The sequence below is a fragment of the Saccopteryx leptura genome, chromosome 1 (genome assembly GCF_036850995.1).
Source record: "Saccopteryx leptura isolate mSacLep1 chromosome 1, mSacLep1_pri_phased_curated, whole genome shotgun sequence".
Lineage (NCBI taxonomy): Eukaryota > Metazoa > Chordata > Mammalia > Chiroptera > Emballonuridae > Saccopteryx > Saccopteryx leptura.
In genome coordinates this window covers 16,164,646-16,190,918 of record NC_089503.1, presented here as the reverse complement: position 1 = coordinate 16,190,918, position 26,273 = coordinate 16,164,646, and the positions used below count along the sequence as shown (strand labels likewise).

The 26,273-nt window shown below is 38.6% G+C and overlaps 1 protein-coding gene and 2 pseudogenes across 1 annotated transcript; 2 read left to right on the top strand and 1 right to left on the bottom strand.

The window, feature by feature from the left end:
* The first annotated feature begins 5,159 nt into the window (after positions 1-5,159).
* LOC136388672 (olfactory receptor 4C15-like) lies at positions 5,160-6,090 on the top strand (annotated as a pseudogene).
* A 5,444-nt stretch (positions 6,091-11,534) lies between these two features.
* LOC136388671 (C1GALT1-specific chaperone 1-like) lies at positions 11,535-12,482 on the bottom strand. The gene has a single exon (XM_066360493.1). It carries the CDS (start codon positions 12,480-12,482, stop codon positions 11,535-11,537), a length of 948 nt encoding a protein of 315 aa, XP_066216590.1.
* Positions 12,483-17,256: 4,774 nt separating this feature from the next.
* LOC136387942 (olfactory receptor 4C11-like) lies at positions 17,257-18,185 on the top strand (annotated as a pseudogene).
* Positions 18,186-26,273: the final 8,088 nt, after the last annotated feature.

Here is a 26,273-nt window from a genome sequence, read left to right as displayed (position 1 = left end):
AAACGAATGATAATGAGCATAGAACAACTCAAAATTTATGGGACACAGCAAAGGCAGTACTGAGAGGAAGTTTATAGCGTTACTGGCATACTTTAAGAAGCTAGAAAAAGGTCATACAACTTAAACTTGCATCTAAAAGAACTAGAACAAAAATAGCAAGTAAAGCCCAGAGCTAGTAGAAGGAAGAAAATAATTAAGATCAGAGTGGAAATAAATGACATAGAGGTTAAAGAAGCAATACAGAGGATCAGGAAAACACGGAGCTGGTTCTTTGAAAAGGTAAACAAGATCAACGAACCTTTAACCAGACTAACCAAGAAAAAAAGAGAGAGGACTCAAATAAATAAAGATAGAAATGAGAGTGGGGAAATAACAACTGACCCAAGAGAAATACAAAGAATTGTAAGAAAATAGTATGAAGAACTGTATGCCAAAAAATTAGACAACCTAGAGGAAATGGAAAAATTCCTTGAAACATAAAGTATTTTAAATATCAATCAGGAAGAATCAGAAAACCTAAACAGACCTATTACTACAAATGATATCAAAACAGTTATTAAAAAAACTCTCAATAAACAAAAGCCAGGGGCCCAATGGCTTCACAAATGAATTCTACCAAATATTCAAATAAGAACTAATTCCTATTCTTCTCAAAATATTTCAAAAAATTCAAGAGGAAGGAATACTTCCAAGCTCCTTTTATGAGATGAGCATAATTCTGATTCCAAAACCAGGTAAAGACAACACAAAGAAAGAAACGTATAGGCCAATATCCTTGATGAATCTAGATGCTAAAATCCTCAACAAAATATTAGCCAACCGGATCCAGCAATATATGAAAAAAAAAGTGATACAACATGATCGAGTGGGATTTATTCTGGGAGGGCAAGGCTGGTACAATATTCACAAATCAATCAATGTGATTTCTCACATAAACAAAAGGAAGGAGAAGCTGGATCAGGCAGTGGTGCAGTAAATAGTGCATCTGACTGGGATGCAGAGAATCCACGTTAAAGACTCCAAGGTCTCCAGATTGAGCGCGGGCTCATCTCGTTTGAGCAAAGCTCACCAGCTTGGACCCAAGGTCGCTGGCTTGAGCAAGAGTTTACTCGGTCTGCTGAAGGCCCACGGTCAAGGCATATATGAGAAAGCAATCAATGAACAACTAAGTTGTCACAACAAAAAACTGATGATTGATGCTTCTCATCTCTCTCCCTTCCTGTCTGTCTGACCCTATCTATCCCTCTCTCTGACTCTCTCTCGATCTATGTAAAAAAATAAAAAATAAAAAGAAAGAAAGAAATAAAAAAGGAGAAAAACCAAACGATAATTTCAATTGATGCACAAAAAGCGTTTGATAAAATCCAGCATCCACTCATGAACAAAACTCTCAGCAATGTGGGAATACAGGGAACATACCTCAACATGATAAAGCCCATCAATGACAAACCTATAGCCAACATCATACTCAAAGGGCAAAAGTTAAAAGCAATTCCTTAAGATGAGGAACAAGGCAGGGGTGCCCCCTTTTACCACACTTATTCAACATAGTCCTGAAAGTCCTAGCCACAGCAATTAGACAACAAGAAGAAATAAAAGGCATTCAAGTTGGAAAAGAAGTAGTGAAACTATCATTATTTGCAGATGATATGATATTGTATATAGAAAACCCTAAAGTCTCAGTCAAAAGACTACTGGACCTGAAAAATGAATTCAGCAAGGTGGCAGGATACAAAATTAATACTCAGAAGTCAGAGGCATTTTTATACACCAACAATGAAATGTCAGAAAGAGAAATTAAGGAAAGAATCCCTTTCACTAATGCAACCATAACATAAAGTACCTAGGAGTAAATTTAACCAAGGAGATGAAAGACTTGTACTCGGAAAATTATAAAACATTGATAAAAGAAATCAAGGAAGATATATACAAGTGGAACCATATACCGTGCTCATGGTTAGGAAGAATAAACATTATTAAAATGTCTATATTAACCAAAGCAATTTATAAATTCAATGCAATACCAATGAAAATATCAATGACATACTTCAAAGATATAGAACACATATCCCCAAAATTTATATGGAACCAAAAAAGAACATGAATTGCCTCAGTAATATTGAAAAGGAACAATAAAGTGGGAAGCGTCACACTTCCTGGTATCAAGTTATACTTCAAGGCCATTGTATTCAAAACAGCTTGGTACTGGCATAAGAACAGGCATATAAATCAATGGAACAGAACGGAGAACCCAGAAATAAACCCATACCTTCATGGACAACTGATATTTGACAAAGGAGGTAAGAGCATACAATGGAGTAAAGACAGCCTCTTCAACAAATAGTGTTGGGAAAATTGGACAGCTACCTGCAAAAAATGAAACTAGACCACCAACTTACATCATTCACAAAAATAAACTCAAAAAGGATAAAAGACTTAAATGTAAGCAGTGGAACCATAAGCATCTCAGAAGAAAACAGGCAGTAAGCTCTCCGACATCTCTTGCAGCAATATATTTGCTGATTTATCTTCAAGGACAGGTGAAATAAAAGACAGTATAAACTAATGGGGCTATATTAAAGTGAAAGCTTTTGCACAGCTAAAGACAATATGAACTGAATAAAAAGACAAACGACACAATGGGAGAAAATATTTGACAATACGTCTGATAAGGGCTTAATAACTAAAACTTATAAAAAACTTATAAAACTGAGTACCAGGAATATAAACAATCCAATAAAAAATGGGCCCAAGAAATGAATAGACACTTCTCCAAAGAGGACGTCCTGATGGCCAATAGGCATATAAAAAATGCTCAACATCTCTTATCATTAGAGAAATACAAATTAAAACCACGATGAGATAACACCTCACAACAGTCAGAATGGCGCTCATCAACAAAACACCACAGAGTAAGTGCTGGCGAGGTGGTGGAGAAAAGGGAATGCTGGTGCACTGCTGGTGGGAATGCAGACTGGTGCAGCCACTGTGGAAAACAATATGAAGATTCCTCAAAAAATAAAAAATCGAACTGCCTTTTGACCCAGTTATCCCACTTTTAGGAAACACCATAGTACCAGTTTTTTTTCTTTTTTTTCAAAGATTTTATTTATTCATTATAGAGAGGAGAAAGAGAGAGAGAGAGAGAGAGAGAGAGAGAGAGAGAGAGAGAAGGGGGGAGGAGCAGAAATAATCAACTCCCATATGTGCCTTGACCAGGCAAGCCCAGGGTTTTGAACCGGCAACCTCAGCATTTCCAGGTTGACACTTTATCCACTGAGCATAGCACTGTTTTAAAAGGAGAAATGTACCCCCAGGTTTATATCAGCATTGTTAACAATAGCGAAGATCTGGAAACAGCCCAAGTGTCTGTCAATGGATGTGTTCATTAAAAAGCAGTGGTACATATATACAATAGAATACTATGCGGCCATGAAAAGGAAGCAAACCTTACCTTTTGCGATAAAATGGATGGACCTGAAAACTATTATTTTGAGTGAAATAAGCCAGGCAGAAAAAGAAAAATATCATATGACCTCAGTCATTTGAGGAGTCCAATGAACAATGTGAACTGAGGAACGGAACTGAGACAGAGGAGGGATCAAAGGGACCAGAGGAAAAGAGGACAGAAGGAAAGGGGATAATGGGATGGGATAAAGCTGAAGGGAAGGGGGGAGGGCGCTATTGGAAGGGGGACAAAGAGGATGTTGAGGGGAATACAGGGGAGGGGGATGCATTCCAGGCAACACTAGAACCTATGTAAACACAATAAAAGAATTTTAAAAAATGAAAGTGTTGCACATTTAAATAATATCACATTTTTCCTGTGATCAAAAAGTATTTTGTATTTGTGAAGAAACAAAAGAATACATTAAAATACTTAATAGCCTCGGTCATCGTAAAGCAGGAATTAAGAGTAAAATTCATTGTCATTTCTGCTTTGTGTCAATGTCTCCGGGGTTTGTTCTCACTATTTATTGTAATGTTTCTTTTGTGCTTCTAACTGCATAAATGCTTCTCATATGTATTGCCTTATCTGATTCTCATAAGAACTTTGGCATTGTTACTATATCCAGTTAGAGAAGTAGAATTTGTATCTTTTAGAATTTTAAAGAACTTTTCTAATATAATATAACTAAGTAGAAGAACCTGGATTTGAACCAGTGCTCTACTAATCTAGACTTGATGTTCTTTAGAAATTTTTTTTCTCTTTTGCTTTTATTTTTGAAATAAAAATTTTAAATTACAGTTGACATTCAATATTATTTTAGTTTCACGTGTACAGCATAGTGGTGAGACATTATATAACAGTGGTCCCCCAGATAGGTCTAGGACCCATCTAACACCACATGTGCTTATTACAATATTATGTGATATTAACAGTCATTATGACAATACTCTTAGGTAGGTATTACTTTTTATAAACATCTGTTCTTATTTTAAATGATGAATGAAGAAAGAACCCAACTCAATACATGCATACTGGTTATGTTTTAGTATAGATATAGGCACTTTTCCATAGATCTTTCTTTTTTTTATAGGAAATGACTTAATTTCTCTTAAAGTCCTAATTCAGTTAAAATTTTTTTTTTAAAAAAATTAGGAAAGTAGCTATGATTTTCAAGTTCTTAATCTCTGGGTTATTTCTTCTTCTCTTTGTAAATAAGGCATTCTCCTGATTAGGGTGGCATGCAGCCGTCCCTGCTCCCATTCCAGACTAATGGCAAGCATGGACAATCAGTTATGGTCGTCATCCTCAGAATTTGAATGTAGCTTTGGAATCTTCCTCAACAATTCAATTTGGGAAACAACTATGAAATGATTGGAGCTGGCAGTTAAGATAAAAGCTATGTCTCATTCCTACCATATGTAACTACTTGTTTTCTCCTATATTAAAGCTCTGGCTATTTTAAACATATTTAATAATTTATCTCCTCTCGAATTCTGCCTGACCTCTCACTATCACCCTTAGCAAATTTCTAATATTGTGTTTTCAATTAAAACAGAAGCACACCATCAGCTTTGCATATAGATATACCAACTTGTATATGACTGTGATATGATGGTATCATCAACTGGTCCCAGGTGAATTTTTCTTTTCTCATGTTCACAGACTCTATATGCTCACTGTGGTAGCATTTAGCTTTTCCTTGGGAACCATGCAAAACCAAAGCTTTATAACTGAGTTCATCCTCCTGGGCTTTTCACAGAATCTAAATTTTTAGAAAGTAGTATTTGTTATATTTTTGTTCAACTACACTGCAACTGTTGGGAGCAGATTGCTAATTGTGGTGACCATCGGCAGCAGCCCAGCACTCCTCGCCACCCCATGTACTGCTTCTTGGCCTTTCTGTCATTCCTGGATGCCTGCTTACCACCGTCATTGCTCCAAAGATGATTGCGGACTCTGTCCATGAGAGGAAAACTGTCTCCTTCGAAGGCTGCATGACCCAGCTCTTTGCTGAATAGTTCTTTGCTGGGGTGGAGATGACTGTCCTCACAGTCATAGCCTTTGACCGCTATGTAGCCATCTGCAAGCCCTTGCATTACTCTTCTATCATGAATGAAGCCTCTGCGGCATTCTGATGGGAGTGCCTTGGACACGGGCTTCCTGCATTCCATGATACAAATTCTCTTTACTTCCCAGCTGCTCTTCTGTGGTTCCAATGTCATCGATCATTTCATGTGTGACTTGAACCCATTACTAGAGCTGGCCTGCACCGACACTCACATCTTTGGCCTTTTAATGGTGGCCAACAGTGGGTTTATCTGCATCATAATCTTCTGTTTGCTGTTGTCTCCTATGGCGTCATCTTGTTCTCGCTGTGAACCCACAGTACCGAAGGGCAGCGGCAAGCCCTCTCCACCTGCAGATCTCACATTGCTGTTGTGGTTTTGTTCTTTGTCCCCTGCATATTTGTGTATGCCCGACCTCCATCTGCTTTCCTCTTTGACAAGATGGTGGCGATATTTTACACCATCCTAACACCCTTGCTCAATCCTTGGATTTATATCTTCAGGGATGAGGGAATGAAAAGTGCCATGAGGAAAACATGGCACAGAATGAAGGTGGTTTGTCATGCAAGATAAGACATCTGGTGGAATCTATACTCAGTTTGTTTCTACAACACAACAGAGCTGCTGAGTGCATTTCCACCAATGAAGGGTTAGAGTGGTCCAGGCTCCCTAAGTCCTCCTTGGCTTCAGCACTTTCAAAAGCTTCTCTGCTCACAGGGGGGGCCAATAAACTGTACACAGTATTGAGGTCAGCTTGAGAAAAGTTTCTGTCTTGTGAGAACCCCTTACTTTAAGAGATTTAGGACAGAATAGAAGATAGGGCTGCAATTTCCCCACACTTGGGTTTTCTCCACTCCTAGATTTTTTTTTTTTTTTGTATTTTTCTGAAGCTGGAAACGGGGAGAGACAGTCAGACAGACTCCCGCATGCGCCCGACCGGGATCCACCCTGCACGCCCAACAGGGGCGAGGCTCTGCCCACCAGGGGGTGGTGCTCTGCCCCTCCAGGCTTTGCTCTGTGGCGACCAGAGCCACTCTAGCGCCTGGGGCAGAGGCCAAGGAGCCATCCCCAGCACCCGGGCCATCTTTGCTCCAATGGAGCCTTGGCTGCGGGAGGGGAAGAAAGAGACAGAGAGGAAGGAGAGGGGGAGGGGTGGAGAAGCAGATGGGTGCTTCTTCTGTGTGCCCTGGCCGGGAATCGAACCTGGGATTCTGCATGCCAGGCCAACGCTCTACCACTGAGCCAACCGGCCAGGGCCCACTCCTAGATTTTTAAGACCGTTGGAAACCCTTGGTCATGACCCACAACTGTACCCCCATTCTGGTTTTGGGGCTCATGATAGTGCAGAGGGTTACGGAGAAAAACAGTGAATTCTGTGATAAAATCTTGGGTCAAGCTATATTCCCTAATATATATTTCTTGCTCTTTTCCCCGCTTTATGCCCCACCTCCTGACTCTTCTTTTCTAGAGTCTGCTCACTCTCACTCTCCTCAGTGAGAGTGAGAGTGAGCACTCTCCTGCTCTAACTTCAGTCATTGTCCACTCTTTTCTCTTCTTCTTTACTATTATTCACTTTGGTATTTTTTTCTGCTTTGATATTTGTCTTACTATGCAGTTTACAGAACTTGATTTTGGAAATTTAAGCATCAATTGGCATCCTTCTAAGAGGGCTCAAGATTTCTCTTTTCCAGGATGCAATGTACATGATCAAGGTTTGATGTTTCATGTGAGTGGATGGTGAATGCTAGAAAGAGAGGCTATCTAGTAGAATCCCACTGTAATTTTAGCCTAACTGTACTTGGAAAAACTTTCTTTATCACATGTCAAACTTTGTACATTGAAAGAAAAAGGCAAATGGCCACGCTTACCTTGCTAAGTAACATGAAAGGCAAATGAAATATTAATAACAAAAGTAGAGGCTGTATGAATAATAAGATTATACAACAAGAATAATATATAATCTATGATTGTGTTATTCAACTAAATATATTTTTAATAACACAGCAATAGAGGCAAATAGGAGATAGAGGCAGATGTCTATCTGGGAATAAAAGGGAAGACTTTTAGTATCAAATATATTTGAATTGGTTTAAATTTCAACAGGTAAAATAGGAGGGAAAATAGCATTCTCCACTAGTGTGATGTACCTCCAGATCAGAGAATTAGGATATTCCAGGAGTGTTAGACAATGACTGAACTCAGCGATAAAACTCTGAGGTACTGTTGATCTGACCTAATACATACATCTTGTCAAGAGCTGCTTCCCAGTCTTTTTACGTTCCCAAAATTTCTCTTTGCTTATTCACAATAGAATAAAACAGAATTACATGACCTGGCTCTCGTTGTTGTCCAATATCTGTCCATAATTGTACAATTTAATGATGGTGCAGTTCTCATAGAATCATCTCTATCTTTACCTGAAGTGCTGGATGTTTCTCCTCTCATAAAATTTTTCTTATTTTTCTACCTAAGTCCTCCTGTCTTCGCAGCAAATAGCTCTCTTCTTTGGTGTTTATCTTTTATCAGGAATCTAATATATTCAAATTAAGTAATAATTCATTATTCTTTTTGTAGTCATCAGAGATAAGTGGAACTGCCAATCAGAGCTTATCATTATTAATGTAACATCTCTACTTATCACACTGAACTAATATTATTTTAACTGACTGCAAGAAAACAATGTTGTCCTTTATCTCAGCTGCTTACTCCATGGATAAGAGTCCAGAGGGAAGTCCTTCCATAAGTTGAATTCAGTGGCTCCTTCCCCCTGGGAGCATTAGCTGAATCTGGGCATAGACAGAAAGCCGAGAATCTGGGCTTCCACAGGTGGAGTGTTACTAGAGTGAGGGCAACAGCAGCAGCAGATCTTTTGGAGGAAATTTGGAGAGATTCAATCCTGTAATATTTTTCCCTCACAGCATTTCTCCAGTCCTTGGATTTTCTATGCGCTGAATTGTATCCCCTCCCAAAAATGATGAAATCCTAACCCCCACTGGCTGTGAATTCATCATAAATTAAGATAAAGTCATTGGAGTGAGCTCTAATCCATTATGACTGATTTTTTTTTTTAAAAAAAGAATTTCCCTTGATTACTTACACAGATTTATTTTATTTAATTTTTAGATTTTATTCATTTTTAGAGAGAGAGAGAGAGAAGGGGGGAGGAGCAGGAAGCACTAACTCCCATATGTGCTTTGACCTGGCAAGCCCAGGGTTTCGAACTGGTGCCCTCAGCATTCTAGGTCAACACTTTATCCACTGCACCACCACAGGTAGGTGACAGATATTTTTATAAAAACGTGAAATCTGGACACAGAGGCACAAGCACACAAGAAAAATGCCCTTTGAAGATGAAGGCTGAAGTTGGGGTGATGTACCTGTAAATCATGGAACTCCAAAGATTGCCAGTGAACCAGCAGGTGCTGGGGTGAGGCTCTGAGAACACTGCCCTCCTCTCCTCAGAAGAAGCGTGTACTAAGACCAAATGGAAAGATGAAATCCTGCCATTTGCCACAACATGGCTGGACCTTGAGAATATCGTACTAAATGAAATGTCGGACAGAAAATGGTAAGAACCATATGATCTCACCCAAATGAGGGATATAAAACTGAAAGCAATAAATGAACAAATGTGAAAACAAACAAAAACTCACACAGACATCGGGATGGTGGTAACCAGAGGGAAGGGGGTGGGGTGGTAATAACGGGTAAGGGGTCAAACATATTGTGACTAAAGATGATTTGACTTTGGGTGGTGGGCATATACAATATACAGATCATGTATCATAGAACTGTACACTTGAAACCTATATCATCCTATTACCCAACGTCACCCCAATAAATTTAATCAAGAAAATGGAAAAAGAGAAAATGGCAACTACAAGCATTGTGATAAATAGAAACATTGGGTATTAAGAATAAAAATAAAACCAAATAAAGAGGAGAAAGCAAAAATATATAAACATGAAGAAAATACAAAAAAGCTAAAATATGGTTGTTTGATTTGTAGAAGAAAATTGAAAAACTCCTACCATGTGATAGTAGTTGCATGTTATACATTTGACAAAACTCACTTCCTATACATTTAAAAATAGTGTATCTTACTGTATATAATTTATATTTAAAAATCAATTTAAAAATAAAAATGTGTAAAGAGATTTTTCTTGTAATTCTTTCTCCCTCCTTTTACCTACTGATGTACTGACTTCATATTGTTTTAGAAATTATAGAAATTTTAGTTAATACTTTTCATTGTAATTATTTATATTATATTTTATCAATGCTATTATTATTTGTAATAATTATTATACCTCATGACCACATTTTCTAGAATAGGAAGCTAGGAGAAGATATATGCCTAAAGCCACAGAAACAAATGAGGGAGCTAGAATTTTATTATTTCCCATCTGTTTGAATCTTCACCTGGTCTCAGAGCTTTGACTGCCATTAGAAAAGTTTTGACTTAAAGGACAGACAGAGACTTTGGTAGCTTTTAGTAGTCAATGCCTCAGAAAGTCAATGTGACTTAGAAAGCGTGGTTTTTCCTTAGAGCAGGGTGCATGGGTAGAGCACCTGGTAACAGAAATGGGAGGTGTCCCTTAGGGAAAACTTGGACTCTGAGGACAGAATCTGCCTGTTGACAGCCTTTTAGGGGACGAAATGACCGCATGGTTTGCTGTGCTCCTGGATTAAGTGAGCCAAGTAATTTAATGAGCAAATTGGTCCGGTTTGGGTGAGATGGGTGGAGTTCTCATCCCTCCTAAGGTGGGGCATCTGTGAACTTTCATGAAACACCTATAAATATCTGATGGAGGACAAAGAATTCTTTAATTCATGTGCTCTACAGGGCAATGTTTTGGGGCAATACAGCTAGTTTTAGAGATGTTTCTATCACAGAATAGTGGGGATAGTTCCTTTTTATTCTAGGAAGTGGTAAGAGTAGAAGAAACTTTCTGCTGGTATTCCAGTCCTTTTGGAAAATCTAGTTCCCACTTTCTAGGAAGGGTTGGCCATCTACGGAGCATATCCCCTACCCAAAGAACCTGTAATGGTAAAGCCAAGTGGATCCATTTGAAACACAATTTAGATGTTGCAAACTCATGTGCAAGATTCATCGTCAAGGTAAATCAGAACAGAAGGAGTGAAAACTATGAGCTCTCGGCTGGATATCACCTGTTTTTTTAAAAGAGAAAGGTAAGTGTTGAAGCTGCACTAAACTATTTCCTTTCTCTTGCCTCTTACTCAACTGATATATTTTTTTTATCCAAACCACAGATGAGAGCTTGATTCACTGGGACACAACATTGTTAAATGACATTATATTCTTCGTTGTCACTTCTCCAATTCCAGGATCTGCACAGAGAAGTACAGAGAGTTACAATACAATTGTGTATGCTAAGACTCCCCTAGGTTAGCTCCCAGGGAAACTTAAACTCTGTAAGTAATTGTCACTCATTCTCTCAAGGATGGATCTCAGTTTCCAGTTTTTCATTACTTGGGTCCATTTCCTTTGTTACTTGGTTGTGTATTTTGAGGAAGCAAACTCACTGTCACTTGTGGAACCTTAGAACAGAAACCGACATGAGAAGTAATGGAAGCACAGCTAAAAGATTTACTTTATTCACAAATTCACAACTAGCAATTCATTTGCATATCTTTGAAAGTGAAAAAAACATTTAAATATTTTAATCAATCAGAAAGAAAATGTGCCACAGATTTTAAATGTTCATTATTTAGAATTAATAGCATAAGTATATTTATGAATATATGCTTTATTTGTAAAATTATTCTTAAAATATTTCCTTCTAACATATTGGAAATTTTCACGTATGTTTTAAGGGAAAAACCCACCCTATTTAAAAATGTAATCCTACATTTTAATGTGTGATTAAACCAGTGTCACCAAACTGAAAAATAAAAAAAGAAACATGCTGCTGAGTTGGATACATAGTTGTTATTGCAAATAATGACAGTACATGTACTATATGGTAATCACATATATATTCTCGTTTCACTTCTCAGTCATTGTCAGAATCGTTTGGAGGTAAGAAAGCCAATGCATCACTGAAAAGATGCCCAAATGCCCTAAGTCGGTACACCCCATACATCATCACATGCATCTGATTAGGAGTCAGTCCATTAAAAGTAACAGCCATATCTGAACAACATCCTTCTACTACCAGGTTGGTTTGATTAGTCAATGCCTCTTGAATTAAAAGCCCAACAGATTTGGTATTAAATACATCTTTTCCTTCAGAATCTTCTACATTTTCTGCAAACACTCCACCATATTTCAGGCAGACTGCTAGCTGCTTATCTTCAGATATCTTCCAAATCATCTCTCTCTGTTCAGGACACTTTTCAGAAACACTGAGAAGGCTGTTAAGTCTTTTCACTGATTCTATACTTAAGACAATTCCTCCTTCCGCATTCACATATTCCAGGTCTCCAGATTTTACAGTGCTGCCTAGGTAGAAAGGTTGTGATGGGTCCTTTTTAAACAAAAAATACTTCAGGTTTTCAATAATAGCAAACGTTGTGGGGCGTACAAGGAAGAACCAGCTGTACTGGTCTTGATATTTATCAAAGGCGTGTTTGTAAGCCTTTCTCATCATTAACCACATGTCATTTGTTCCCATGTTAATCGACTCAAACACTTGAACAGTTTCAGAACTGAAGAACTCTGCTTTGTCACAGTGTTTGGCCCAAGTCTCCTTCACTGCAGCCGAAAGACGCACATCTTTGGGTTTTACGAGGATGATACAGTAAACCCGAAACTTCTTACTGAGCTCCAGGCGTTCATCTGAAATTTTCAAGATGCCTTCTTTATTAGGAGCTTGCAGGTGATGTTCATGGTACATTTTATTTACATAACCAATCCTAATGTGTCCTAGCATAGTGATCAAGGCACAGAAAAGGCTTCCCAGCACCATACCCTTCAAAAACAAACTGCTTTCAGGAAGCATTTTTTCCCACATCTGTAACGACTCCGGGTGGGAAAGCGCAGCCGCGCGCACGGTTTTTTCTACCAAATTCGTGCACCCTACCGTTATGCTCCTGTTTGGGCCGATCTAGACGCAAGCGGTGTCCTCTCGTTGGTCTCTATACTTTTACAATTTTTCAAGGAATGATAAGGAGGTAAGGGGAGGGAGAGGGAGATGGCATATATGAAATTGTGTCCTCTCACTCTGGGAACATAAAATATCCATATGAGGATTCCATTAATGAATTCTAGGACTGGCCATGTATAATAACTGACATTTATGAAATAACAGCCTGACTGGTATGTATGAGCTAATAATTCTCACGTTAAAAACCGACACAGATATCTGAAAGTAAATTGTGCGAGACATATTATGTAGAAAGTATTGAATATTGGACATTGTGTGAAAGGAATTATATTTTATGTTTTGTGACTATAACAATGACACTATATTTAGGGCAGTGAAAATACCTTGTAGGTGTTTAAAACGACGGACCTATATCATCACACGTTTATCCAGACCCGTAGAACGTACACTACTGTGAGTGAGCCCAAAGGTAAATTATGGGTTTGGGGTGATTCTGATGTGTCATTCATTGTGGCTTTATCATTTAGAGCAGATGTGCCCCTCTGGGGGGAGGTGTTAATGGTGTGTGACGGTTATTCATGTGTAGAGGCAGGGACTATATGGATAATCTCCATAGCTTTCTCTCAATTGTGCTGGAAACGTATGACTGCTCTAAAATATATGTAAAGCCTGAACAGTGACAAGCATGACAACAGAGGATCCTATTAAAGCTGGGAGGAGATGCTTAATTTTTCTGTGTCCCACAGAAGCTTACTGAAAGTGAGCACTCTAATCCTTTAAGAAAGGAAGTGCCAATTCAGAAGCCACCTCCAATCATAGTTGGGGTGCCTGCAGGCCAGTCTTTATTTTGTTTTGGGGGTCATTTGTATGCCTTCCACTGAGTTTCCAAGTGCAAGGGAGAGAAAGACAGATGTCTTCACGGAAACTCGAACATCTTGAGGGAGGTGGACACTTCATGATAGGTCAGCTCAAAGTCTAGTTGAACTAAATCTAGAAAGAAAAGATGACTAACTTCTGTTAAACAAATGTGAGTGTAGTTTTTTCTTAGGTGCTGGATAAATCTTAGTAAAATCTATTCTCCTGTTTTGTATGCTTCCAAGTTTTATATTTCACCTACAAAAATATATTTACACCTCATAACCTGGCTTTCATGGACTTTGGCTAGGAGGAAAACTGACTTTTCCAAACCTCCCTCCTGTGACGTTAGAATCTGGCTACTCTGGAGGTTTCATATTGATCTTTCCTCTAGTTGCTTATACATTTGCCTTACTGTCATTAAAACTTTGATTTCATGTTTTTTATTCCTAATGCTCACTTTTCTGATTTTCATATTTCTGGACCCCAAACATCGTCACAACCAAGGGACTATTTTATTTCTACTTGCCTCTCATCAGGGCTTGCTATATTAAAGATGTTATGCACTTTATTTATTTTTAAATATTTATTAAAGGTATTCAGAATTGTCATTCATAGTTTCTGATCACCGCGAGAGGAGCATGCGCGACAGTTCAGTTCCTCAGCTAAGGACCTAGGATTTAAAACATCAGCACAGCTGTGTTATGGGTAGATGACCATTTTGGATTAATATTTTTGAAAAGTTGGAGGTACCTCTTGGAGAGCCAAGATTAATAAACCTATTGAATGTTAGCACTGCGACTGCAGAGGCCGCCTACCTGCCTACCTGCATCCTCTATAGGCTTTGCACAGATGGAATTGTCTGACCTTCATAGCAACCCGAAAGGGTAGGTGATTTTATTATGTGTGTTTACAGGGGAAGAAAATGAGGCACAGAAATATGAGGGGACATGATAGCTCTCCCACCGTAATGGTGGTTGTGTGGGGCGTGAATCAGGCTGCGTGGCTACAGGCTCGATGCACTGAACACTGTGTGACCCACCTCTCAGCTCTGCTTTTGAATATTTGTGTCTCAGAGAACCTGGCTTAGGTCCTGCCTCTCTTCAGTTCATGTTATAGTCCATGTGTTCACATAGTGCTGTAGTTTTCACTGTCCAATCTGTCCTTTAAGAATTTATACTCTTCTAATACCATAGTGACTTACATCATTAGTGCTTTTACTTACATTATCTTAAAGCTTATATTAAATTGTTAAGAACAGATGAATCTTTTCCCCCTTCCATAACTCATCCGATAGATAACTTTGATTCAGTATTTGCAATTAATCATAATTATGTAATTATGAAAGTGAACACATACTATAATTTTAAAAAAATTTGAAAATTATAGACTAAAAAAGAGGAAATTGACAGTTTGACATATATAGGAAGTAAAAATTTATGGGAAATGAAAAATAATAACAAAATCCTAATAGTGGAAAGTAGCAGAGGCTGAGGCTTCTATAGTTTTTATTCTGAGCCATAATTTTTCCTCATTTCATCGGCAGAGTAGCCAGGATTATTTAAAAAGTGGTTTTCCCAAGACTGCATGGCCAGGAAATAGGGGAGCTGGGATTTGAATTCAGGCCATCCAGTTTTAGTAACTGTACTCTTAATCAAGAAATAAGTGCTTTTGCTAGATTAATATCTATACTAGGTAAATATCCAGATTGTAAAAAGTGAGCCGACAAAAGAGAAAAAGATTTTTCAAGGAAAAATATTTTTAGAAAACTGTATTAAAATATTAAACATGGCAATAAAATATATGAATATATTTAAAATGCAATTTTTAATCTATTTAAGCAAGTCAGATAATAAAATAATGTCATAAGATATGAGATAACCTGTGCTTTTTTTGCTTGTGCATCAGTTTTTCTACAAAATAATATTGTGTTGGCCATACCTGTATATAAAAAAGAATCTATACATAAACACATATGGAAATATACTTAAAGAAATTTTCTGGAAAGACAGACAAGAAACCAAATGGAGAGTGGGATTATAGATTCAAATAATTTGGAGAGAGATTTTAGTATTTTCTTCTTACATTCTCTTACTTTGAATATTTGGTCATGATTATGGATTATTTGTATAGTAAAATATAGCTAATAAAAAGGCACAATATATTTAAAAGATTTAATTTTTGTCCATAGCAGTAATCATCTCTGGCATTTGGGTCAGCAGTATTATACTTGGGAAGGTATTCTAAAGTTTTTTGTAAAATAGTTATTTATGAGTGACAACTAGAAGCAATAAAAATATATCAATGGACAAAATTGACACATTATCACACTATTAAATTTAAAACTATGGAAAATATAAGAGTATGGTAAGAAATGTTAAAATAGTTCTAAGCGAACATCAAAACACAAAATGATATTATATGATGACTTCAATCACATAAACTATATATGCAAAGAATAAGGACTTGAAAAATCATAAAATTTTTTTCAAATAATGTTTTTAGTGGGAATTTAGGGTAAAGAGGAACATAGATGAGTAAAAATACTATTGCTACTTAGACTATAGGCATATTAGAAATTTTATGTCAGTTCAAATTTATGGGCAGATAGATTCAGTAATCTAAGGGAATCAGTTCTAGATAGAGTAAACAATCATGTCCCTGTATTTGCCAACCTCAAAATATCACCCAGACATTTGTTATATGAAGATTGTCAATGGAGTTGACATGTACACAAGAGGTATCAGCAAAATATAACTGTTAAAAATAAAGCACATTTTATCTAGTGTCCTGAAAGTGTTAGGGATGATGGACACAAAACGGAGTGAACCAAACTGAAATATTTTTTTCAGAGGGATTCTCTAACAATATCAGTGCTTAATTATATTGGCCTAATGCTGTTCAGATTTAGAAGCTCACAGATAAGATGCATCATCCATGAAATATACGTGTGTATGTGTGTGTTTATGTATGAGTATAAATCTTTTTATAATTCTTAGAAACAATCAGAATATGGTGGGGCCAGTATTTGTTCTTCATTTTTCACAGGAGGCTGAAGTTCAAAGAGGTTAAGTCACTTGCCCAAGGAAAGTACAAGTTCTGCAGTTTTCAGTCTTGGTATGAATCAAACTTTTAAAAGGACGTTTATTTGTTTATTTATTTATATTTTTGACAGAGACAGCAAGAGAGAGAGAGGGACAGATAGTGACAGACAGACAGGAAGGGACAGAGATGAGAAGCATCAATTCTTTGTTGTGGTTCCTTTGTTGTTCATTGATTGCTTTCTCATATGTGCATTGACCTGTGGGGCTACAGCAGAGCAAGGGACCCCTTGTTCAAGCCTGCGACCTTAGGCTCAAGCCAGTGACCTTGGGCTCAAGCGAGCAACTTTCAGGTCATGTCTGTGATCCCACATTCAGGCCTGGAACACTGTGCTCAAAGCTAGATGAGCCCACTCTCATGCAGGAGACCTAGGGGATTTGGAACTTGGGTCCTTACGTTTCAATCCGATGCTTTTATCCATTGCACCACGGCCTGGTCAGGCAAAGGACGTTTATTTTTTTTTTATTCTTTGAATGTAAAAGCTTTTGGTCTAATGCAGTGAGTTTCTGAACAACAAGATGGATCTGGGAGGGGCCTTGCGTATTTGCATGTGTACAGAGATTCACAGTGGATGAAAGGCAGCTTGGAGGTAACAGGATGGAGCAGAAACAAGGAATGTAGAGTTTCAGTTGCATGTCTCAGAATGGCTCTTCTCTTTTCTCTCTGCAGATTAAACCTTTGCCAACTGCTTCTTACCCTATGGCCACTAGATATGGCGATGAATAACAGTGTGATTGAATTCATTCTGTTTGGGTTGACACAGGATGCAGGAAAGCAGAAAGCAATATTTGGAATCTTCTTGATTCTTTACCTTGCGACACTGTCGGGGAACTTTCTCATTGTAGCGACGATTAAAACAAGCAGGACCCTGGAGAGTCCCATGTACTTCTTCCTTTTTCTCATCTGTCCTTTGCTGATGCCTGCTTCTCTACAACCCACAGCCCCCAGATTGATTGTGGATGCCCTCTTCTCAGAAGAAGACCATTTTCCTCACAATGAGTGCATGACTCAGGTGTTTGCAGCCCATTTCTTTGGGTGCATGGAGACCTTTGTGCTCATCCTCATGGCCTTTGATCGCTATGTTGCCATTTGCTAAGCCCTTGCGATACACCATCATCATGAGCCAGAGAGTCTGTGGTGTGTTGGTGGTACTGGCCTGGGTGGGCTCTTGTATCCACTCTTCAGCACAGATTTTCCTAGCTTTGCAATTGCCCTGTCTGTGGCCCACCAATGTGATTGACCACTATTTTTGTGACTTGCAGCCCTTGTTGAAACTTGCCTGCATGGGCACTTATGTGATAAATTTGCTCATTGTTTTTAATAGTGGTTTCATTTGCATAGTGAGTTTTATAATCCTGCTTGCCTCCTATGTAGTTATCCTGTATTCACTGAGAAACCACAGTGCATGGAAGGAAGGCAAAAAAGCCCTTTCCACGTGTACCTCCCACTTTAATGTAATTGTCTTATTTTTTTGGCCCGTTATATTCATATATACACGTCCACAACCACATTTCCATTGGACAAGATGGTGGCTGTGTTTTTATAACATCGGGACAACCCTTGCTCAACCCTCTAATCATACACTGAGAAATGCAGAGGTGAAAAATTGCCATGAAAAAGTTATGGTGTAGCAAAGAATGACTTCAATTGGTAAATTATATGTGTAAGTTCCAATGTATATATCCTAATAGCTTATTTTTGTTTCATGGTCAGGAAAGGAATAATATTCTTATAGGGAAACAAACAAGTAATCAGAGAGGTGGCTTGCATTAGATTATGGTTTCTATTTAAAACCCACGACCATTTTGAACAACCTATGATGATCCTTATTTGAATTCTACCAACATCTGCCCATACACACTAGGAAATTTAGCTTCCTATACAATGTGTTTTTCAGAAATAAAAAGTATTGACTATTGACAGAATCAGTGTGCATGCACCAATTTTTTATTCTAGGTTTCATGCTTTTCCTTATGAATGTGGTCATAAGAGCTAATCCAGGCCTTGCCAGTTGGCTCAGTGGTACAGCATTGGCCTGGAATGTGGTTGTCCCAGGTTCATTTTCTGGTCAGGTACACACAGTTGAAGAGTGACCTACTGCTTCGCCAACACTTCCCCCTCTCTCTCGTCACTCCCCCTCTCGCAGCCATGGCTCCATTGGATCTAGCAAGATTGGCCACTGCCACCCCTAGTACTGAGGATGGCTCCATTGAGTCTCACCTCAGGTGCTAAAAAGAGCCAATCACCCTGTAGGGGACCTTTCTGGGTGAGATCCGGTGGTGGGCCGCATGTGGGAGTCTGGCTTTGTCTCCCCTCCTCTCATTTAAAAAGCAATGAGCTAAATTCATAAAATCTGAACTCTTAGAGAATTAAAGGTTGCTGTCTTGACAACTCTTAAGATTAGAGATTGTTCTGAGAAAAGTGCAACTCTAGAATTCTGGACCTGAGCCTACCTTCACTAGGAGCATATATACTCTTGAGCCTTCTAAGTCCATTAAGCTGAAACAATCAGTGAAAACCTGCCCTGCCACTGGGAAACCTCCTCAAATTAAGTCTGTGAGTGGCAAGGGAGGGATGTGTGTAATGGTTGAATGAAATCAGTAATATTAGCCATTCATTTGCTCTTGGGGTCTTCCCACTGCTCTTCACAAAGGAGAGGAAGAGGCAGTAAGAGATTTGAGGCAGGAATATGCAGAAGGAAGAGTATAGGTAATAAGGGAGGACAGAGAACAATGCGTGATAGGGCCAGAGAAAGGAAAGTGGAAATTTGTAAGGATCGAGAGAAGGGGCTTTATTTTCCTTACTTCTTGAATATCACTTTTGGGTAAATAAACATTTGCAGCAAAGTAAAGTCTCAGGATGTTCCTCTATCATTAATCTTCCTTAGCTGTGATGTGTAATTTGGTTATCAGAATAGAAGTGTTTCCTTTTATTAATTAATTAATTAATTATTTAATTTTGGCTTCTGTAGCATTCACAACTAAAATTCAGATTTTTTTGGGAAGAATCTGGGATTAAATTTAGTTCTAAACTTTTTAATGTTGGTCTTTTATATGACAGTGTTTTGAATTGTGTATTTTTATTTTTGAAGAGAACTTATATGTCTAATTCACACTTACCACAACTTCCACATAAACCTCATAATCTCATAATCAAGTGCTGTCATACCGTTTCAGCACCTGAGTTTGTAATTCCCATCCAATTGCCATCAGAAAGCCTTACTCTTAGTCACATGGGCTAATGAGAAAGGAACACGGTGAACTCACAAATCTATGAAGCATTTCCATCAACTGGAGACAAAATGTCTATTTCTCCGAAGATTCCTGATAGTTGTGGTTTAGATAGTGATGGTGGAATAAATATGAGTCCCCAGACGGGTCATTTGTCAGAGCTCTCAATATTATGCTTATACTTGTCAGTTTATTTTCATACTTCTTCCAAGTGAGTGGTGTTTCCTAATTTTATGTCTAACCGTTTTGTTCGAAGCTTTTGAATCTGGTCCTATGAAGATTATATTTAAGGCGATTTGGCTGTTAAGGAACCAACACTTATTCAAAATAAGACTTTCATCTGATCTCTTGTCATCCTTCAAAATTATTATTGTGTGAGAAAGTGTTTATCAGCACCTAAATAAAACCCAGAAAACTTCAGGAATTTTCTTCTTATGAGATAATTCAGAGCAAAGATTCCCTTACATTTTATTTTGGAGAAAAGAGAGGGGTGTGGGTAGGAAGTGAAAAACATCAACCCGTGGCTTCTTTGTATGAGCCTTGACTGCAAGCCCAAGAATTTGAACCGGAAACCTCAGCATTCCAGTTCCCATGCCTTATCCACTGCGCCAGCACAGGTCAGGGCTCGATTCCTTTAGATTTCAGGTAAGGGCTCAATTAGAGAAGGTGGGAGAAGCAGTCAGGGGACAGAAAGGTCTTACTTGACCTTGTATCTTAACAAATGGCTAACTGTCTCTGGGCTGGTAGATGTTGAAAGCTTTTTATTTCTCTTTTTTTGGAAACTTTTTGGTTTGCCCTCTTAATCTAGTACCCTTGACATAGGAAGAAAATGTCTATTATGATTATGGTTGACTCCTTTTTTAATCCTTAGAAAGTCAGTGGTCAGCTTCAAAATTCTGTAATGGGAATTCCAAGTGGCCCTATTACTGGGTTGTTTCCAAAAAGACATTCTTATGGCTCTTCTGTGTCAGTCCAGAGGGAGACATCCATGCACCTCTACCCCTGACAAATGCTATTAATTTAGAAACACTGTTGACGTAGGCTGATGTCAACCAGCCATCCTCATCTGCCTCCAACCTGTCAGTCAGCCCATCTCTCTTGCTAGATTTTCAGTCTCTTGGGCCCAGCAATATGGAGTGTTTACTAGTTTCTCAGAATAGCATTCTGAAATACCTTTCCATCTCCATCCCCTATCATGCACACATGCGTAAAGTTTGGGGTGAGGGACAGGCATATCTCCACTGCAATTTTCCCAAAGCTGTTCTCACAAGCCACTCTCCCACTTTACATTCTGTCGAGGTTTATATTCTTTATATCGTTGTAGGATGCTTGTGTTTGTCATTTTCTTTGTTTTGGAGATGGGCATACAGTGATTTGGATAAACTTTGTAATTTCACATCTGTTGTGTCCAGTCAAAATTTTAGCTTTAGTATCTTGTTGCATAAGAAATAATTAATTCAAAAATATTTTGTGTTGACACTGGACTTAGAACTTATGTTCATTTAGAAAAGGATTGTTCATTATTCCAATTTTAGAAACATTTGTTCATACTCACATAAAAGAAACATTTTATGGACAAAAGTTTATACAATTTTTTTCTTTGTTTTAAGTTTAGAATTTAAATTTAATGTGGTGACATTGACCAATAAGAGTACATAGGTTTCAGGTAAACATTTGTACATTTGAACTGTTGATTGTGTTATGTGCCCATTAGCCAATTAAAAATAATTTTATTTATTGATTTTAGAGAGAGGAGAGAGAGAGAGAGAGAAAGATGGAGGAGAAGTAGGAAGCATCAACTCAGAGTTGCCTGTTGTATGTTTCTTTTTGTTTAATTTATTTTCTGTGACAGAGAAAGATACAGAGAAAGGGACCGATAGAGACAGACAGGAGGAAAGACAGGTGAGAAGCATCAATTCATCATTGAGGCACCTTAGTTGTTTATTGATTGCTTTCTTATATCTACATGTGCTTTGACCATGGGACTATAGCATACAGAGTGACCCCTTGTTCAAGCCAACGACCTTGGGCTCAAGCTGGTGATCCTTGCTGAAAACCAGATGAGCCCCGCGCTCAAGCTGGTGACCTCGGGATTTCAAACCTGGGTCTTCTGTGTCCCAGTTTGATGCTGTATTTACTGCGCCACTGTCTGGCCAGGCTCGTATGTTTCTTGACAGTGTAAGGCTAGCCCAGGCTTTGAACTGGTGACCTCAGCATTCCAAGTTGACACCTGATCCAGTGTGCTATCACAGATCTACAATTTGACTTTATCTGTGAACAGAGAAAACTTCAAAGTGGGTTGAGTAGAGGTTGACTTCAGGAAGGAGTAATGAGGAAAGGGGGAAGGATCACTGCAAAACCTTGGAATAAAGGGAAGGGAAAAAAGTTGAAGATTAATTGTTAATTGGATCAGGGAAAAAAAGAAATAAAAAGTGAATTCATAAATGATCTAAAACAGCTCTTATAAAATTCTTTTTGGCATCAGTGGGAAGTAGAGCCATTTTCAGATTCACAGAACCTCAGCCTCCAGGTGTGAGCCTTCTTGTACAAAAGCACCTCCGGGTCCTGGAGAAAGTCATCACTAGGTATCAACAGATGATGGGGATAATTTGTGTTGATGTCATTGGGCACCAGTCTGTTCAACTAGCTAGATAGCTAAGGGGTTATGTAGTACCCCAGCAGATGCCAATGGGCCATAGTTCCACGGGACAGTGCAGAAATTTCTCACCCTTCTCCTTTCACCATCCCATGAGTCAGAAAGAGAGGATCCAATCAGAAGCTAGAGTAATAGGGTTTGAATAAGTAGAACTGGGTTAGGGCATAACACCAATGTCTTGTGTCCTAAACGTACCCTGGGACCTAGGCTGGCCTGCAGTATAAAAATACATGCTTAATAACTTCATCAGGAAAGGTGGACTTTTTCTTTAACCCAGAAAACCAACAAGTGTATTGAGATTGCATTTGACATGGACATGGGTCAGTACACCTCCCTGAGGCATTGTTAAAAAAAAAAAAAAGGAATTCTCTGATTTTCTAAGCCCAGATCACACATTTATGTTGGGAGCCTAGGTACACACACCAATAAAACTCTGTGGTCTGAGTGTGGGACAAGAGTGGGTCTATTGCAAAAAGAGTGTTATCATTGCAAAGAGTAAACCAAAATTATCTACATTAGACTTTGATCACTCTGAATTTAATGTGAGAGTAGTTGGTATGGTCCCAAAGTAGTATTAACAGGATAAAACACAATTTGGTTAAAAATTCACACAATCCATTAATGTTTTCTGAAGACAAGCAAATCTACAAAATCCTCTAGGATGAGGTGAAACTTGAAGCTACAACTGGTTTATAATTTGGCTTGAGTGACTTTTTGTGGGAATATAGCATGAGGGTCAAATTAATCAAAGGGTTAGAGAGCTACAGAAATGATCACGAACCAGGATGCCCTAACCTAGGCAGGGAGAAGGTTGTGTGGCTACCTGATTTTGAAATCATCAAAGAATAGAATGAATGAGAGAAAGGACAGAAAAAACACTTAAAGGAGTAATGGCCAATTTTCCACCAAATTTAATAAAAACTGTAAATACATAGACCCAAGAATCTAATAAACCACAAACACAAAAAAATGGAGAAAATTACAGTAAAAATGCATTATAATAAATTGGTCAAAAGCAGTGACAAAGAGAAAATGTTAAAAGCAGCTAAAGAGAAAAGATACTATGTACAGAGACATAAAAATAAAAGTTACAGTAGATTTCTCACTAAAACAATGTAAACTAAAAGACTTGAGTGACATCTTTAAAATATTCCATCTTTCTATAAGACTGCTGGTTGGAACTTAATTTTAAGAACCATCATCTGGAAAAAACCAAATTTTGGATTAAACTAATAGGACTCTTTAACCTAAGAATACCGAAGAAGCCACACAGAGACTGGTAGGAAAAGCGGAAATGTAGAGAGGGCTGCCCAGCTTCCAGGAGCGAACGGCAGCCTAGAGGGACTCGCATGACGGAAGTGAGTTTAGCAGAGAGGGAAGGCCCTGGGCCCCAGGAACAAAGCCCCAGCCTACAGCCACAGAGCCTAGAAGAAGCGTATGGACAGTATGTAGTTGCAAAACAAGGATACTGTTTGTGAGAAAGAGACAGATTTCTCAGACCCAGAATTCTTCTTAAAGGGACTATGCAGAAAACCTCTTTTAAACTACTCACCCGGGGCTCCGGGGGCTAAGGAGAGATGACAGAACTGGAATAGCAGGAAGAGAGAGTAATCTAGGAGGCACAGGCAGAAACACTTTGAGGGCCAGCCACCAAACCCCTGGGTTGAGCCACTCGCCAAATCTGAAGTGAATATTTCCCCTGGAACCAGCAATATCAGCAAAGATATGCAAGACACCAGCCAAACAGGCTCTTCTGCAGCACTCAGAGCAGAGTTGCTTAAGAAATACAGTATTGAGTGTTAGGGTCTGAGGTGCAGTGCCCCAACCATACTGCTACGGGGTAGCCAGAGGGCAGGTGGGGATGGGACATGGAAGCACAGTCCAATCAGTGGGGCTGAAACTGAACAGGCCAAGACTAAGGCTGGATGTGAGCTCAGTCTCACCCAGCAGGGTGGAAGGGGCACACAAAACCAGTGCAGTCAGCTACGGGCCTGCCTCCAATTCCACCTGCAGAGGAAAAATGAAAGCCTGGGATCTGCAGAGACCCATGGCTGAGCACAGGCAAGCAGCCCTGGCTGGCTGAGTGCAACTTCGCCCATGGGGCAGGGCAAAAGCCTGGGAATAGGTGGAGACCACAGCTGAGCAAAGGTGCTCACCACTGCCTTCAATGCTGTGGCTTGTGGCCCTGTGTATAGCACAGAGCCCCACCGGCGGTGGTAGGGTGTAGGCCGAGGCTTGTAGACCAGAGTATGTGAACATAGCCCCTCCTGTTGAGCAGAGGTGGAAACCAAAGTGATAGCTAAAGCTGGCTGGTGCTGGAAACACCCATACCCAAATGCCTAAACACCCAAGGCGTCGATAGAGGGGGTCATGAGCCTGCAGACAGACCATACCTAGGGAACACAGAGGCCACACCCATTGTACTACAATGGCCACACCCTTCTTGTACACAGACAAAATGGGAAGGCAGAGAAATGCAACCCAATTGACTCAAGGGAAATGCTCAGAAAAGGTCTTGAATGACTCAGATATAACCAAATTATCAGATTCAGAGTTTAATATACTGATTGTTAGGATGCTCAAAGATCTTAGAACAACAATAGATGATTATAGCAAACAACTAAATAAAGAGATAGCAAGTATAAAAAAGACATTGAAATAATAAAAAGAATCAGTCAGAAATGACAAATATAGTATCAGAAATGAAGACCACAATGGAAAGAATTAAAAGCAGGATGGATGAAGCTGAGGATTGAACCAGCAAGTTAGAGGACAAGATAAACAAAGGTACAGAAGCAGAGCACCAAAAGGTAAAGAGACTTAAAAAGTCTGAGGAAACTCTAAGAGAGCTCTCTGACAACATGAGGAGAAAAAACATCCATATCATAAGGGTTCCTGAAGAAAAAGAGAAAACAAGGGATAGAGACTTTGTTCAATCAAATCATAGCTGAAAATGTCTCTAAATTGATGCAGAAAAAATCACATGAGTTCAAGAAGCACAGAGAATTTCATTAAAGAGAAACCCAAAGAAATCTACACCAAGTCACATCATAATTAAAATACCAAAGCTAAGTGATAAAGAGAAAATATTAAAAGCTGCTAGAGGAAAAAAATGCTATCACCTACAAAGGAGCCCCCGTAAGGATGTCATCAGACTTCTCAACAGAAACACTTGAGGGCAGAAGGGAAAGGAAAGAAATATTCAAAGTAATGTAGAACAAGAGCCTACAACCAGAACTACTTTATCCAGCAAGGTTATCATTTAAAATTGAAGGAGATATAAAAAGCTTCCCAGACAAAAAAAAGCAACTCAAGGAATTCATTATATCCATACCAATTCTACAAGAAACGTTAAATTACCTGTTGTAAACAAATCAAAGAGGGAAAAGAATATAGCAAAAAAGGAATACAGCTTTAAAGAATAAAGTGGCAGTAAACAACTATATATCAATAATAACCTTAAATGTCAATGAATTAAATGATCCAATCAAAAGAGATAGGGTAGCTGCGTGGATAAGAAAACAGGACCCATACATATGCTGTCTACAAGAGACACACCTTAAAACAAAAGATGCACATAGACTGAAGGTAAAAGGATGGAATAAATATTTCATGCAAATAGAAATAAAAAAAAAGTTGGTGGTAGCAATACTTATATCAGACAAAATGGACTTTTAAAACAAAGGCTATTGTAAGAGATAAAGAAGGTTACTACATAATGATAAAGGGAGCAATCCAACAGGAAGTTATAACCATTATAAATGTCTATGCACCTAACACAGGAGCACCTAAATATATAAATAAGACTTTGATGGATAAAAAGAGCGAAATCAACAGCAATAC